Genomic DNA, 16,412 nt, shown 5'->3' with positions numbered 1-16,412 from the left:
TGGCCTTGCTATAAAATATTGATTTACAATGTGCAATTTTTCCCTGATAAATTAAATTCGACGAACAAAACCTGCAGCTGTCGTTGACGGACATTTTCGTGCAGACGCGCAAGGTGTTTGGTTTGTGTACAACCTGCGCGTGATTCCCGGCGCATGACATACGTCACAACCAAACGTTAGCGATTGGTTATGGCAGATCCAGAGTGGCACTGGGCAGATCCAATCATTTGAAACTTCAACAGACAGCCGCCTTCAAGTGAGTTAACGTTTGTCAATTGATTAGGTCCAGACTCTCTGTACAAATGAAATGAAATGAAGTGAAGTACGAGAGTCTGGTAGAACCAGGCTAGTCATCTTCTGCAGTTCATCTAAACATTGGGCAGATGTCAGTAGCCTTGGCTGCAGACTCTCTGGCATCGTGCGAGGCCCTTCTCTGAATCCAGAGGTGGTTTTGCTGCTTTCCACTATTAATGTTTATACCTGATATATAGGCCTGATAATACTCATAGTTAATATAAAAGTAATGGTTAATTTATCCAATAATAGACATGAGAATTACTGAAGAATGGGGGTTTAATTCAGGTTCCCGCATAAAGTCGTATGTGACTCAAACGGCCAAAGGCCGAACAATTATGGTCTCACGCAGGTGACAGAAAAAGGAAGAGGTGGCAAGGCTTAAGCTCAACCGCAAATCATCATGTTGAGAGAGAGAGGCTGCTTCCAGGGTCTGGTCTGCTCAAACGGCCTACACCACCAGGTGTAGGCCGTTATTGGCAGCTGGAAGCAGGTGAAAGCTAGAAAATAAGCCACAGAACATAATAGTACCAGCAGGGGGTTCTAGAGCGCATGTACAGCCGACACAAATAAAGAGGGTCCGTAACAAGCACTAGACTATTGCCATTTGTATTCGTATTTTTTTATTACAAGCTATCACCCAAACCAGCCCATCCACCGCAACATGGTGTACACTCGCATAGAGGAGCACAAATACAAAGGTGTTTTGGATCACAACCCCCCCCCCACCACCACCACAGTAATAAAATCCTGGTTACGCCCGTGGGTATGTCAAGCGTGTTTTTAAACGATCAGGGCCTAAACCAGTAACGATCCGGTATCCTGTGTCTTGGGGGGAACCATGACGACAGCCGGGGACGCGCGCAATTCCTTGTCACGTGGGAAGGACAAAAGCCAATTGGGAGCCACGAACGCAATTAAGGAATTAATGAAGGAAGATGAAATAAAAGAGAACATGGTTGAATATCATGCTTCAGTTAGAGAATTTAAACAAACACAAATGTTCTATTGATTGTTGTTAAATGAGGAAGAGAGCAAAGATGATAATAATTATGGAGCAGAAAATGGCAGGTGTCAAAGCCACACTAGGTAGACAGACCGTTACTCTGGAAGAGCAAGAGAAGATGGAGAACTCAATCATCCGTCACACCCAACCGCAAAGCTTTCCAGAGGAAATAATAACATTGCAAATGGCGACATCTTATGTCAAGAGGTAAGTCATCTCTATACACTTGAGCCAGTTTGAGATGTGTAGACGGAGTTTGATATATACGCTGTAATAGCCTACAATATACACCGATTTTTCACCGAGTGCTATCATCATGACTGATCTCCTTTGCTTCCATCGCGGTGCTTCTGTCTTGCCAAGTTCTGTTTGGGCGGCAGTTCATCTATTGATCCACTCAACCAGCTGTTTTTGAGTTGTTTTTATTCACATACATATACTATCTGTTTACATTCACATTGCATCAAGAATTACATCACATAGTCCCCAGCTTTTTAAATACTAGTAATAGAAACACATACAAACACTTGTGTTCAGACACTGTTGGCTCATTCACACAAAAACAAACAAAAGTCAAAAACATCAGAGACAAATGGGTATTTAGTGAGAATAAACTAAGAACCTTTCAAAGGAAAACATTAAGCCAAGAATAGCCGAGACAGGTGAGTTTTTTGCTCTTGCTTATGGAAACAAAAAATAGCAAAGAAAATGAAATACACAAAGCTAAAGGACGCATAGAGAGTTGATCAGTGGTTTGGATACTGGAAACCTGAATCCAAATCTCCTTCCACCAACTAGGTGACTTGAGTACAGTCCACAAAGACAAAAAACAAAATATCTAGTCAATGTAGAAAGGAACAAATATCTAACTTTATTCATTTGTGCGGGAAGATTCAAAGGTGTTTCCCTGTGGGCTATTGCAAACATTTCAGACAGTGTTTGCACATAGATTTTGCGTGTGTGTGTCTGTGTGTGGTACTCAATATGTTTCACTTTATTACTTCAGTATTTCTTGTCATGCATGTGTGTTTTTGTACTGAATGCTTATAAACTGCATATGTCTGTAATTGGAGTATAGATTCGTGTGTGTGTGTGTGTGTGTGTGTGTGTGTGTGTGTGTGTGTGTGTGTGTGTGTGTGTGTGTGTGTGTGTGTGTGTGTGTGTGTGTGTGTGTGTGTGTGTGTGTGTGTGTGTGTGTGTGTGTGTGTGTGTTTAGCGGATTGGGTTTTTCAGGAGGGCGTCCACTTCCTCCTCCGGAGACAGCGTGTGCCACTGGGCACACGGACGCCTGGGATTGGCCAACATCTCGGACCAATGGCGGAGCCCGATGCCAGAGGACCCGAAGCCGATCCAGCACTTGCCGATGGCGTCGTTGCTGCCCAACTTGTCGTAGTCGTAGACTGTGATCAGCACCTGGACTTTCTGTTAAGGAAGACCAATAAGGAGGCACACACTGTTAGGGCCGACCGATAAGGAAGCACACACTGTTAGGGCCGACCGATAAGGAAGCACACACTGTTAGGGCCGACCGATAAGGAGGCACACACTGTTAGGGCCGACCGATAAGGAAGCACACACTGTTAGGGCCGACCGATAAGGAGACACACACTGTTAGGGCCGACCGATAAGGAGGCACACACTGTTAGGGCCGACCGATAAGGAAGCACACACTGTTAGGGCCGACCGATAAGGAAGCACACACTGTTAGGGCCGACCGATAAGGAAGCACACACTGTTAGGGCCGACCGATAAGGAAGCACACACTGTTCAGGCAAACTGAGGGCAAGGACAGGATTTGTGATTAATTCGGGGATGGGCATTTTTTCCACACTTCCTTCGCTTTTCGCTCAACATGCACGCGTGCTGAGATCAGCTGATTTCACAAGATGTCTTAGAACGTTCACAGGTTAATCCCCGAGAATACACTCTGGACTATATATGTTCCTAGAACACCCTAGGATACTATCTCCCAGGAACTCCTAGCACGGTAGATCCCAACATTTGACTTTAGGTGCACCACTAAATTGCCATCAAATACATAATACAGTGGCTGAGTTGAGAGTGCAGGGCGCCCTACACACACGGTTATCAACGCAGAGGGCGTCTACATGCCTGGATCTGGGAGAAGGGGATCTCGAAGCTGAAGCTCTCGTTGAAGTAGGGGTTGAGGGTGTTCTGCTTGACGGACGTCTTCTTCTTCTTCAGACGCTTGCCCTGATGCTGCAGCACCACCTTGACGAAGGGGTCTGGGGGACGAGGCGGACGGAGAGAGGGGCGGTGGGTGGAGCCGGAGGAAGGAAGGCAGGAGGACAGGGGAAAAAACACAGAGAAACTTTCACTTCGAAGTCTGTGTGTGTGTGTGTGTGTGTGTGTGACTGTGTGTGTGTGTGTGTGTGTGTGTGTGTGTGTGTGTGTGTGTGTGTGTGTGTGTGTGACTGTGTGTGTGTGTGTGTGTGTGTGTGTGACTGTGTGTGACTGTGTGTGACTGTGTGTGTGTGTGTGTGTGTGTGTGTGACTGTGTGTGTGACTGTGTGTGTGTGTGTGTGTGTGTGTGTGTGTGTGTGTGTGTGTGTGTGACTGTGTGTGTGTGTGTGTGTGTGTGTGTGTGTGAGTGTGTGAGACAGAATACATGAAATGTGCTTGCAGTTAATGTTAAATCCTGTCATCAGGTCAGGACTCTTATCCTACGATATCTTTATGCAGTGTTGCATTATGGGTACCCTGCAGCAGGAAAGAAGATGTCTGCTGCAGACGGACGAGACTCATGCTCAAGCGCTCTGTGCATTTGTGTATCTAGTAATAACCCCTTGTGCAGGCAATAAAACCGCTTCATCCACAACGCTGAGAGTGAGCCAGTCAAGGCCAGGCCAAGCAGGCCAAACACAACGCAGGTTACATGTGCAGGCGAAGAGGTCCGTATTTCCTCCTAGGTCAACTTTTTATTTTCATTTTGATTATGGAAGTGTCATAACTTACACGTGACTGTGAACATGCGTGTGTGTGCGTGTGTGTGCGCGTGCGTGCGTGTGCACAGCCCCTTCATAACCACTCACCTGACAGTCCTCCAACGTCCATCTTCTTCAGGTTCTTGGCCTCCATGATGTTGATGGTGAACTTGCCGGCAGTGGGGACGTAGCGCAGGGAGATGCAGATGTCGCCCAGCTTCTCTTGCTATGAAGACATCGAGGGGGGTCCGGAGCAAGTATGACAAAAAAAGACTTTATCGGTAAACAGGCAACAACAAAGCCGAGTAGTTTGCAAAGCATCTATCCACACATACAAAGCAGTTTCTTGTTTGGGTCAACGCTTATCTAAAAGACCAGGCGGAGGTCAGCACGCATTGACCCCGTAGCCTCCGGCTCTGACCCCAGACTCCCTGGCACCGTGCCAAGCCTTAGATAAGTATGGGAGGCGTTTCAGATGCTTTCTACTATTAGATATATAGGCCTCGCAATAATCATGGTTTGCCATAGGATATAATCGTTAATTTCTTCCATACTGCCGGCATTGGCCTCGTCTTCTCTCGCTCTGTATTTGAGTCGAACCCAGAAGCCCGCGTGGAACCAGGGGGCGCCACTTACCACCTCCTTCTCGCCGCCCACCAGGTCCCGCCACTCGTTGAGGGGCTGGGCCATGTCCACGCTGTTCATGGGGATCTTTATCTCACCGATACGGTCGTGTTTCCCGAAGCGGTCGAAGTCAAACACCTGCATCACCAGGGTCTGGCCGCCGAGATCGCTGTAGGGGATCTGGAGAGAGAGGGGGAGAGAGAGAGAGAGAGAGGGAGAGAGAGAGAGAGAGAGAGAGAGAGAGAGGGGGAGAGAGAGAGAGAGAGGGGGAGAGAGAGAGAGAGAGAGAGAGAGAGAGAGAGAGAGAGAGAGAGAGAGAGAGAGAGAGAATAAATTCACAGAAATAGTTATTGATTGGCGAGTGCAGGTGTTGAAGTGCCGATTGCGATGAGTGATACGGTCACAGATATCCCGTTAGTGGAAAGCATTATGCTAAGCTAGCCCGCTGATGGATGAGGAATGTTTCAATGTATCTCCTTTTGATAACACATTTGTTTCAAGGTTCCACCTGTCAGGCTGGACCCCCTCCTGGGTGTATGTTGATGGTTATGTTAATCCAAATTGGAGTTCAGTCAACCTTGAAGGCCGTCTTGCGCACTTCATACGGACACAGTTGAAAAATGATTGTCATATGCCATAGATGATTATATCGCTGTTCAGACTCCTTCTATCACCACCAGCTACAATAGGATTTTGTAGCCAGATCATTGATAGGCGTAACTTGGTAACCCAAAATTGACAAAAACAGTTACTAATGCATAACATGCGTTTGACCAATAGAGGGCAATATAAACCCATCATACATCGTACATCGGGTGTACGATGTACGATGGGTGCATGAGGTCATCTTTTTTTTGAAGAATAGATTCTATTCCTCCAAAAAAATATGACCTCATGCATTCATTCATGAATTGGACCAGGATCAATCCATAGCACTAGCATGTGACCAGAACTCTCTTCTCAACTTAAAACAGCCGGCTCTCCTTTCCCCAACGTCAGGCCCACCTTAAAGGTGAAGGTCTCGTTGAACACAGGGCAGAGGTTCTTGCGCTGAATCTTTGTCTCAAACTTCTTCTTCTTGTCCGGGAGCATGTAGACCTTGACGTAGGGGTCCGAGGTGCCTCCCATGTCCATGGCTGGTAGATCCTGGGCCTGGAGGATGCCAACGACGAGCTGCAGGAAGAGAGACGTTCAACCATCAACGGTCAGTGCTGAGGGTCGCACCGGATGGATTCAGCATGACGTGTTTAGCACCTTATCTGTCTACTACAGATAAGGTGCTGCTCCCAACATTTGGTATTGGTTAAGGCTTACTCTACAAGACAACATGGATTCCCTGTCATTGCGTTCCCTCTGTTGGTGGGTGGTGTTTCTGACCTGGTCGGTGGGTGGTGTTTCTGACCTGGTTCTCTGTGAAGTTGTAATCCAAGCTGAACTCCAGCTTGCCAAGGGCCTCTTTCTCTTCCTCATCCTTGCCTTCCTCTCCCTCCTGCAGAAACAAAGAGTTAGACATCAACATACTAAATATGATGCATATTTATGCATTCTAGATCTAGATCTAGATACAGCTAACTGCTCGCCTAATTTCATATCTTTATTTTTTTATTTTTGCACCTAATAAATGCAGCAAGAATTTCTTCAAATATTTCCGAAAGTAAGGAGGTCATAGGAAACAATTTCATAAACAGACACAAATGTGAGTTTGGCAGCTTGCTTGCTTGAAATGTAGCTTGCTTGGTTGCTATTAACCAACCAACTGCCACAAATATTAGTTTGGCATTTGGTTGGTTAATAACAACCAAACAAGCTAAATTCCCCAAAGCAGAAGAAAACAACCGTGCAAATTATATTTTATAAATATCGTTACGTGTCACAATAAAACGCCCTCAAACAGAACTGCCAGTCAGCATTTATCTTCCACCGCGTCGTCAACGTGAACATCATAAGCCGGCTCCTGGCTCCATCTCCGTCACCTTGCCCTCTCCGTCCTCGCCGTCCTTGTCCTTCTTCTTGCGGCCCCGGCCTCCCTTCCTCTCGCGGACCTTCTTGGGTTTCTTGCCCTTGTTGATGCACTTCCTGTAGATGCAGAAGCCCATGCACGCCACCAGGGCCAGCACCACCACCACGATGGCGCCAATGGCCCACATGGGCACTGAAGAGAGAGGGGTGCTGCTTATTATCTTACTAACTAGCAGACCTCTAACTAGTGGTTATGGTAACATGATGAACCGGTGAAAGAACTCCAAAAAGCGGTAGTCAGGTCAGGGGTGTTGAGGGCTATCTCCTGTTTTAGAAATAGGTCATAATTATCATCGACATAATAAATCATTTCAATAGTTCTGTGATGAAATGCGATATCCTATGTATTTGTTTCTTACGTTATGGTGTTCAAAATGGGCAATGAAGTCTTAAAACGTCTTGAGGTCCAACGGAGGATTGATTATTGTTCAACGTATGCTAGTCTATTGGTCAAATAAAGGGTTTCTAAACAGCAGGGCAAGTGCATTCTAGATCTAGATCTAGATCCTATTCTACTGGTGGGGGTCCTCAGGCGTTCGGACACACGCAGAAACTCACATTTGATCTTATGGTCTTGAAGAGCAGTCCGAGGGAGAGAGGGGATGTGTGGAGAACAATGGAGGAGTTTAAAGAAAGGATGATGCCGTGAAAACATGAGTAAACAAAGGGCTGACAAATGACTACAGCCATCGGGAGTGGGCTGAGATGATGACAGCACGACAGGTGAGCACACACGGAAACGTCCACGTGTGTGTTCAAGTAGTGACACACAACTTCCATGTGTGTGTCACTACTTTCAGTTAAAAGTCTGTGTTTGAGTGTGTGTGTGTGTGTGTGTGTGTGTGTGTGTGTGTGTGTGTGTGTGTGTGTGTGTGTGTGTGTGTGTGTGTGTGTGTGTGTGGGGGTGTGGGGGTGTGTGTGGGGGTGTGTGTGTGTGTGTGTGTGTGTGTGTGTGTGGGGGTGTCTGCAGGTATATGTGGGTGTATTTGAGGACCCACATGTGTGAGTGTCTGTATGTGTGTGCGTGCATTCTTGCTTGTGTGCATGTGTGCGTGTGCAAGCACATGTGTGTGTGTGTATGTGTGTGTGTGTGTGTGTGTGTGTGTGTGTGCGTGCTTACTCGGAAGGTGTGTTAGCTCATTGAAGAACTTGCTCTTGATGCTGGCGTACTGGTGGTTGGAGTGGTGTGACGGGGGCTCGCGTTCACGCTCACCCCCCCGCTCACGCTCACCCCCCCGCTCACGCTCGCGTTCCCGCTCCCGCTCTCGCTCGCTCTCCTCCGCCGCCCTCCGGAACCGGCCCCCCTCCACTCTGACCAATCGCATCGCAGCGCTGAGAACAAGAGTGGAAGAAGTGAAGAAGAGGTCTGCTCTTGTTTGCTGTTTTTTTTTCCCCCTTTTTTTTTTAACTTTATTTTCTGTGTTATATATGATCATAAAACAAGAAACAAGCAAACAAAAGAGGGCTGGGATTTGAAAATACATACATATAAAAGAAGGTACAAACATGAAAAGTATAGGTACATTACACAATACATATACACATATATCCTCACTGTGGGGGGACGCGGTGGTGTAAATATCAACGGTACATCCGGTGCAGCTGCACCGGGGCCCAGACGCCTTCAGGCGCCAATGGAGGAAGAAAAAAAGAGGAGCGGGCCAGCTGTTTTTGTGAATGAAATAGCTCGGGGGCGGGTCGGTAAGGCAGGCTACCGCTGGGTGTAGGCTAACTTTACAGTCACCTGTACAGTTAGCCTACATGATGGTGACAATAGCAGTTCTCTCGAGTGGCTGTGCGTGTGTGTCCACGCGTGTGTGTGTGTGTGCGCGCGCTTTTGTTTAGGGCGGGGGTGCGGGCACAGAAAAATGATGTGCCCCCGCCGCTGGGGGGACGTACGGTCTGTCGGGTGGATTGGGTCTGATAGCGAGCAGGAGCCCGCAATCACACCCAATCCACCCGGCAGATCCGTAGTGCCCCAAACATGACTCTGCAGCCCCCCCTGCAGGCCAAACACCGTGTCACCCCCACACTCACATTGAACGAATGGAACAGAAGTCTTTTTGTTTGTAGTGATCCCATTTTTTCAAGTATTCCTCTCCTTTATCCTTTTGAATCCGCAACACAAAAGTCAATTTCTCCATTGCTCAATAGTGTTTTGATAGTGTAACTGTTTTGTAATTTGTAATTTAGTAGGGTCTCCTTGTATTTTGAAGTGAATTGGGGCTGTGTGTGAAAGTGTCAAATGTTTTCAAGGAACTTCGCAAGAAGAAGTCCAGTGAAGGCAGGCAACATTTCTGAGAAATCAATCAGATCAATGTATTTCATTTGATTGATTTCCCAAACTAGATATTTTACTTTAAAATCAAAACAAGGTCTTAATAGCATTCTGTTCACATTTCAATGTGTGTGTGTGTGTGTGTGTGTGTGTGTGTGTGTGTGTGTGTGTGTGTGTGTGTGTGTGTGTGTGTGTGTGTGTGTGTGTGTGTTTGTGTTTGGCTGCATACTGTGACCTTTACTTAGAGAGAGACTTAATGGATTAATGCCTCTCTCCCTCATGCTGATACCCATATGAGGTTACAAACCTAAAATCCTTTTGGATAAACATTTTTCAATATAAAAGTCAGGTAGTTTCAACGTGTATGAAATCTGTACAAAATATAGTAGAATAACCCTCAAGGTTTTTCTCTGATTCACACTCTTTTTCTCACACATACACAAACACGCAGACACACACGCACACACACACACACACAAACGCACACACACGCACGCACGTACGCACGCACGCGCACACATAGCCTTGCCAACCCAAGGCTGTCCATTTCTCTCCATAACAAGATCACTTGGCAAACGTAATCCTCCCACCCGAAATCCCTTGCTTCAACCAATTAGAAAAGGGCTCTCCATTTAGCCCCCTCCCCCCACTCACACTCACACGCACATGCACACACACACACACACACACACACACACACACACACACACACACACACACACACACACACACACACACACACACACACACACACACACACACACACACACACACACACACACACACACACACAGGGTGCCCTCGTTGATTGCCCTCTTATCTAAACATGGATCATGTCCCACACACTCTATGATGTGATATCATAGTTATCCTTTGTGCAATGAGGCTGCCCTCACTATGCTAACCTTTGTGTAAATGGTGGGATCAGGGCGGTCAGATCCCAGCTTCTGTTACACGTCAGTCCTCGCCAAGTGGGTCTCTCTGGGTCAGACGGAGCAACTGACAGACGCACAGACCTACTGAAGGGCACACCCCCTGACCAGTTGTCTCAAGCTTCTGTTGGCTAAGACACGTGGGAGGAAAGAGAACGCAGAACGCAGACTGCATAATGCTTATCTTCATTGAATAGTGCACGTGAAACACAACTGTTTCAGCTCAGCAAAAACCGCTCTAACAAACCGTAGACATTGCTATAAAGGCCGCTATATGACACCACCGGATATAAATGGTATTGAGCCTGGTAATAACAATCAATAATCAATCACACTATCGATCGGGCAAAATAGAATCTAAATTATTCTTTCCTTCAGGTTTTAATTGATCTATCTATTTGTTAATGTCCATCCTCCAGTGGTATAAAGGACATTCATCTCTCTCTCTCTCTCTCTCTCTCTCTCTCTCTCTCTCTCTCTGTCTCTGTCTCTGTCTCTGTCTCTGTCTCTGTCTCTGTCTCTGTCTCTCTCTCTCTCTCTCTCTCTCTGTGTATGTCATGATGATGACCGTTCCCTCGTGTTGTATGGGCAGCTTATGTCTGTAGCGAGACAGAGGAGTAGAGCCACACAGGAGACTGTCCTATGAGGGCTGACTGTCCTGATTAAACACACACACACACACACACACACACACACACACACACACACACACACACACACACTCTGCTGCTGCTAGCATATGGTCAACGGATAATGAAAAACGACGGCACGTATGACCTTGGCAACGTGCGTCTCTCTAAATATATATATATAATTGTACAACTATGGAGCTAAAATTGAGGATTGAACCCAGAATCCTCTGGCCAGGAGTCAAGCACCCTGTTTCATCCTGTGTCCTCTTTGGTATTCTATTTTTTCAAGAGAGTATGATTACCGAATTAAAACTTTATTATAATAGAGTAATATAACAATATAACCTTCAGTTTTGCATTGCAGTTTAAATACACATTTTTGGTGTTATATATTGGTGTTTAATAATGCCGCCTATATCTCACCCAGTACCTTGGGCAGGTTGATGGAGGTTTGACCCTCCACAGACAGAACATTCTACCTGTTTGTAATGGGGATGCAGAATATATCCAATGGTTATCCTCATCAATATCAATATCACAATAGGAATGACAGCATGTCTATTTTTGACGGCTGTAATTATTTGAACGCACTGTAAATAGGGACATCTTCATCAAAATATATTTCGCCTTCCACATAATGAATTGATTAAAATAAAAGAAGGAAATATTATCTCATACTATTAGTTAGTAGTTAAGTAGTAAGCAAACTTCTGACACTACAATGACTCCAATGAACAACTACAATGACAAATGATGAAAAAATTTACATCATAAAGCTTATTTTGAATGCTTCATTAATATATGTAGACCTTTAAGCTAGCCATCCCTTACCCATTATGGCAGAATGGCAGATCATTTTCTGGGTTAGAAATTGAACACCAAAGAGTGTCAAATGATAGCAGAAATAGAGAAAACCTAGTCATCATCACTGCCTTCCGCGCTGTTTTTCTGAAAGCTTAAGCTTGACGTTATATCCAATAATATCAAGATGTGTCGACTCAAAGTCATGTTGTGCCGCCAACCCCTAAGGCATGGCTGGCTAGCATTACTTTGTCACTCTGCACAATACAATACAATCTTGCAGACCTCAAACGCTTTCCCTGTGCTCTGAGTTACAGTTAGCTATTGACAGTAATGATCATTAGACACACACCTTATACTGAATCTATACTCCAATCACACACAACTTATAAACATTGCGTGTGCTAGCACAAGTACAAAAACATGCATGCATTGACAAGACACACTGAAGTAATAAAGTAAAACATACTGAGTCCCCCCCCCCAACACACACACACACACACACACACACACACACACACACACACACACACACACACACACACACACACACACACACACACACACACACCCTCCACCACCATCTCTATCCTAATGTGTATGCAAGGTGCATGCCTCCGTTTATTGAACTGAATACACGGATCTGATTTGAAGCAGGGAGTTCTGCTTCCCAATGTAAACACCAGGCGGTCAGAAAGGCCCGGTTAGAACGCTCGGCCGGGAGCTTCTTCAGAGATAAGGAAGTGGACTTAGAGGAGACAGAGAAGCTGCTTATAGCCAACAAGAGATTAAGTCCCGTGTGACAACGCAGTGAAGCTTTCGTTCTTTTTTAGAGACGTGTTTCAGGGCATGGATGGTCTATTTTATTGGCTGTGTTATGGGATGTCTGGGGCCCCTTTCAGGTTATCCTCTCACCCCCGTGTCCGGTGAGGGGCCCGGGCGGGACTATAGGAAACGGGCACGTTCACAGGGGGAACGTAACTACATGAAGTAGGCTACCTGTTCAGTGGTAAACAGCGTTTGAGGTGCAGTGCCTTTACTTTAGAGTGTCGCGTTCTGGCAATAGACACGGGACTTCTGTCGGTACTTTTAGGGCATATACAACAGAAAATGAAATATCTCCGACTTGTAACAAATTATAGGCCTCCGTCAACAATTCGAAGTTGCTCATTTTAAGACATGCTTTAGGTTGCCAAATTAGCGAATCAATATACATATTGACAAATGATTTATAATATGAAAAAATATAGGGAAAATATTAAATAGCATTTTTGTTTGTGTGACGGTAGTTGATCAAGTAGATCGCTCTCCTCAGCCCGTTTAGCTGGGTGAGACGGATTGGAGGCGCACAGCCGGTTGTAGGATTGTGGGAGAGCCAAAAGCTTAACCATGCTGTTGTAAACTGTATGAGCAGACACTGGCATTCTGTTCTGTAATTGCACCTCACTACATGAAGGCTATATCAAATCATACTTGACCTAACTTTCATCAAAAGTTGCCTGAGTATATTGTTATTGTCACAATTAGGTTAAGACTTTGATAGTAATGTAGCCCAAGCAGGGTCGAATTTATAGGCTTAGGCCTACGTAGCAGCTATGTAGGCTACTTTTATGCGTGGGCCATATTTTCATGAAATGACCACCATCATCATATGATCAGCAACGTAAATTAGAATCAAGGAGGTAGCATGTCAATTAGAGCAATCTAATAATGAAGGATAGGCCTACCATCCTCAGAGAGGATCAAATCAAATCACAGGGAAACAGCATTCTGTAAAACATTCAGTTAAATGTAGGAAAACTGAAGCATTTTATTTATTTAAATTTTCCTCCCCTTTCCCCTCCATTCTGAGTGAATTATCATTTTATTGTATACGCAAATTACTATCAATTAGCGAAGCGATCGGTCCATTAGGCGCTTAAAAAACATTTAAAAAATAAGAAAATCTGACCTCAATCATAGTATATTGGAATTAAAACTAAACACGCTTACCTTAATTGGACCTTCTACTCTGTTCGGTTGTTTTTATTCTCCCGTTAAGATAGTCCAGGTAAACCCGCAGAGACCACTGGTGGAGCTGAGCACGCACCCCGTCGGCCTGCTGTCAGGACAGATTAGCCGACGCGTCTGACCACGTGGGGGAGCCCTAAGCCTCACTCAGGGAGCAAGACTCCGCCAATGGAAAAAGAAAATCGAATAGTAATGAAGCAATAATACTTTTTATTATAAGAGCCTAATTGTTATAATGGATAATTTAGTACTGGAAGGCATAAGTAAATCTTTCCTAACTGTTCTTATCCTCACTGGTGGTGTAAATGCCAATTAGAATAAAATAACGTAGTTGAAGTAAGAGGCAGCAGTAGCAGAAGCCTAAAACGTTCATGTTAATGTTGACTTGGAAAATGGAAAATGGAGAAACTATGTTAGTGTTTTCAAAAGGAAAACAGAAAATCAGAACGCAGACATTACTTCCCCTGAGAAAGGATTTCCACAAGGAGTGTCCTTGGTCCCATATTAAATCAGTTGCAAGATACCTTTGTTTGGGTGTGTGTGTGTGTGTGTGTGTGTGTGTGTGTGTGTGTGTGTGTGTGTGTGTGTGTGGTACCTAGCTGAGAATTGTATTAAGGACGTTAATGGTACCACAGAGGACTGTTGCAGTAGTCAAGCCTGGATGTTACAGATGCTTGAATGAGTGTTTCTGCAGCAGTGAGGGTCGGTAGTTATTTGGGGAGTGCGTATCGAGTCCAGGTTAGAGTATTGGGGTGACTGAAAAGCTTCAAAGTGTAGGGGACATAGGCAGAACAGTTTTGTATACAGTTATACAACTTTACCCACTCGAGTTTTTGAACTATTTGCCTTCCCTCTCTAATCAGATGCTGCCCCCTACAGTTAAAACATGATTCACAATAGCGTAGATATACTGTGTATCATGGTTCGGTTCCGTGAAGAACACAGCCACTCGACTCATGGTAAAGTGGTCTCTGTAAGCTATGCAGTTACACCCCTAGGCCATCATTAGGCCTCTCATTTTGATCGAATTGTTTAGGTAATTTTGTCATAGCAAAAATGCAAAACCAATCCGTCATAAGCTAGCTTTCCTACAGTATGGTCCCATGAGGATGGTCAAAACAAACCAAGGACACCGAACTCCAGCTCAAAGTACTTTATTCAGACTCAGATCAAATAGGCATCGAGGAAGGAGATCTCCGAGCTCAAATGGGAACCCTCACACTTATGAAACAATCATTTTTCCGTTCAGTGACAATAACCTTGCCGTCTTTATTCAAAGCAGTAACAAGAGATCAACACAGAATCAAGATGTGGATTAAGACAGAACTGCACGCCCGTGAGTCCCATCCCTAGACTGACGCCTTTGGGCGTCTAGCTGGACCCCTTAAGGGTGTGCTTGTCAAACAGGTACTCGGCCATCCCGTTCGTAGGGGTGCTCATGCGACGCAGGTTGCTGACGTAGTCGCCCAGCTTCTTGATGGCCTCCACCTGTTCGTTCAGGTAGTGGGTCTCCAGGAAGTCGTTCATCTGAAAACAGGAAGGTGGACGGTCAGTAAGGAAGCTGCAGAACAAATACGCAATCAAGAAGTTAAGCTTTGGTGGCTAAATAAAGATAGGGGCTTTCTGCGTGGGAAGAGATTGTGGACGCTTCTTTACTCACATGGGGGTCTCCGTGTTCAGAAGAGATCTTGTGCAGGTCCAGTAGGGCCTGGTTCACGGTTTTCTCCAGCTGCAGGGCAGCCTCCAAAGCCTCCAGTCCGGTGCCCCACTCATCACGCTCAGGTTTCTGTGGGGCCAAACAGGCGGTCGTTCAAATAAGTTACAAAAATAAACGCCAAATCTACCTAAACATGTAGGACACTTCTATTATCCAATGTGTGGGACATAACTGCCATAACCACTTGTGGCTCAGTCAAAAGGAGCATTTCCTCCGCGCTACAAGGCCCTTCTCACCTTCACGTCCTGTAGGAAGATCCGTCCTCCTCGGTTGTTCTGGAAGGCCATGAGCTTCTCGGCGTGCTCCCGCTCCTCGAGGCTGTTCTCCTTGAAGAAGTGGGCAAAGCCCGGCAGCGCTACGTCGTCACGGCTGAAATAGAAAGCCTGGGAACGCGAAGAGAAAGAAATTAGTGAACAAAGTTGAGGGCGCACGACGCACGATTACTCAGCATAATAACTACAATTGACGTTATTGAAGGGCAAGGTAATAATTTGGCTTGGATTTCATAAAGTCATAAAGTTGAGTCGTCCAAAACAACGTTGATCGGCTAAACGTTCAACAACAAGGAGCAGACATGACGGAGCACTTTTGACCAAGTGTTGGCGCAGGTCCATGACCATGACTCAACAATTCCAGGTCAAAAAAAGCTGAGGCAGCAAGTACATTGTACGAAATGACTTTAGCTTTTCTTACCATAGACTGGTATGCGTAGGAGGCATACATTTCCATGTTGATCATCCGATTGACGGCGGCCTCACAGTCTTGGTGGTAGTTCTGACGAATCTGAGAAGGCATTTTTGCTGGCGTTCGGTAGTTTTCTTGATAAAAAGTAGAAAAATAGATAATCTGTTTCTATAGAGATATGAGGTATCAAATAAGTTAAGGATGTCGAGTGAAGTTAACCGAAATGATGTCAAAGCAAGGATGGAAGAAGTTCCGTTCAAACACTGTTGAAGCAAGATCTTTTCCCTTCTGCGTGAAGACTTCTGCGAGGAGTCTCTGTATTTATAGGCTGGGTGGACGCCCACACAAACACGCGCACACGACTTCAGTGCCAGCCGAGTCACGAGCTGAGCAGGAAATGGGGGGCCGTATAAAATGAACGGGCACTCATTTACCTATCATGAGGTTATTTTTTTATAAATAACCTCATG

The 16,412-nt window shown here is 45.5% G+C and overlaps 2 protein-coding genes across 3 annotated transcripts; both read right to left on the bottom strand.

Annotated features, from left to right (window-relative positions):
• Positions 1-1,706: 1,706 nt before the first annotated feature.
• Positions 1,707-13,669, bottom strand: syt5a (synaptotagmin Va). Of its 2 annotated transcripts, XM_060045898.1 has the most exons (10): positions 13,524-13,669; positions 8,009-8,220; positions 7,447-7,461; positions 6,843-7,021; positions 6,272-6,358; positions 5,875-6,042; positions 4,882-5,049; positions 4,354-4,471; positions 3,409-3,546; positions 1,707-2,718 (listed from the first exon to the last, which is right to left on the bottom strand). In XM_060045898.1, exons 2-10 carry the CDS (start codon positions 8,211-8,213, stop codon positions 2,513-2,515), a joined length of 1,284 nt encoding a protein of 427 aa, XP_059901881.1. In that variant the 5' UTR covers positions 8,214-8,220; positions 13,524-13,669; the 3' UTR covers positions 1,707-2,512. The 2 variants fall into 2 exon arrangements, with proteins under 2 accessions (XP_059901881.1, XP_059901882.1); XM_060045899.1 differs by lacking the exon at positions 7,447-7,461.
• A 1,010-nt stretch (positions 13,670-14,679) lies between these two features.
• LOC132453033 (ferritin, middle subunit-like) lies at positions 14,680-16,320 on the bottom strand. The gene is made up of 4 exons (XM_060045900.1): positions 15,952-16,320; positions 15,495-15,641; positions 15,202-15,327; positions 14,680-15,068 (listed from the first exon to the last, which is right to left on the bottom strand). Exons 1-4 carry the CDS (start codon positions 16,051-16,053, stop codon positions 14,913-14,915), a joined length of 531 nt encoding a protein of 176 aa, XP_059901883.1. The 5' UTR covers positions 16,054-16,320; the 3' UTR covers positions 14,680-14,912.
• Between the last annotated feature and the right edge of the window lie 92 nt (positions 16,321-16,412).

Source organism: Gadus macrocephalus, chromosome 2, assembly GCF_031168955.1.
Source record: "Gadus macrocephalus chromosome 2, ASM3116895v1".
Taxonomy (NCBI): Eukaryota; Metazoa; Chordata; class Actinopteri; order Gadiformes; family Gadidae; genus Gadus; species Gadus macrocephalus.
This window is presented reverse-complemented; position numbering and strand designations above follow the sequence as displayed.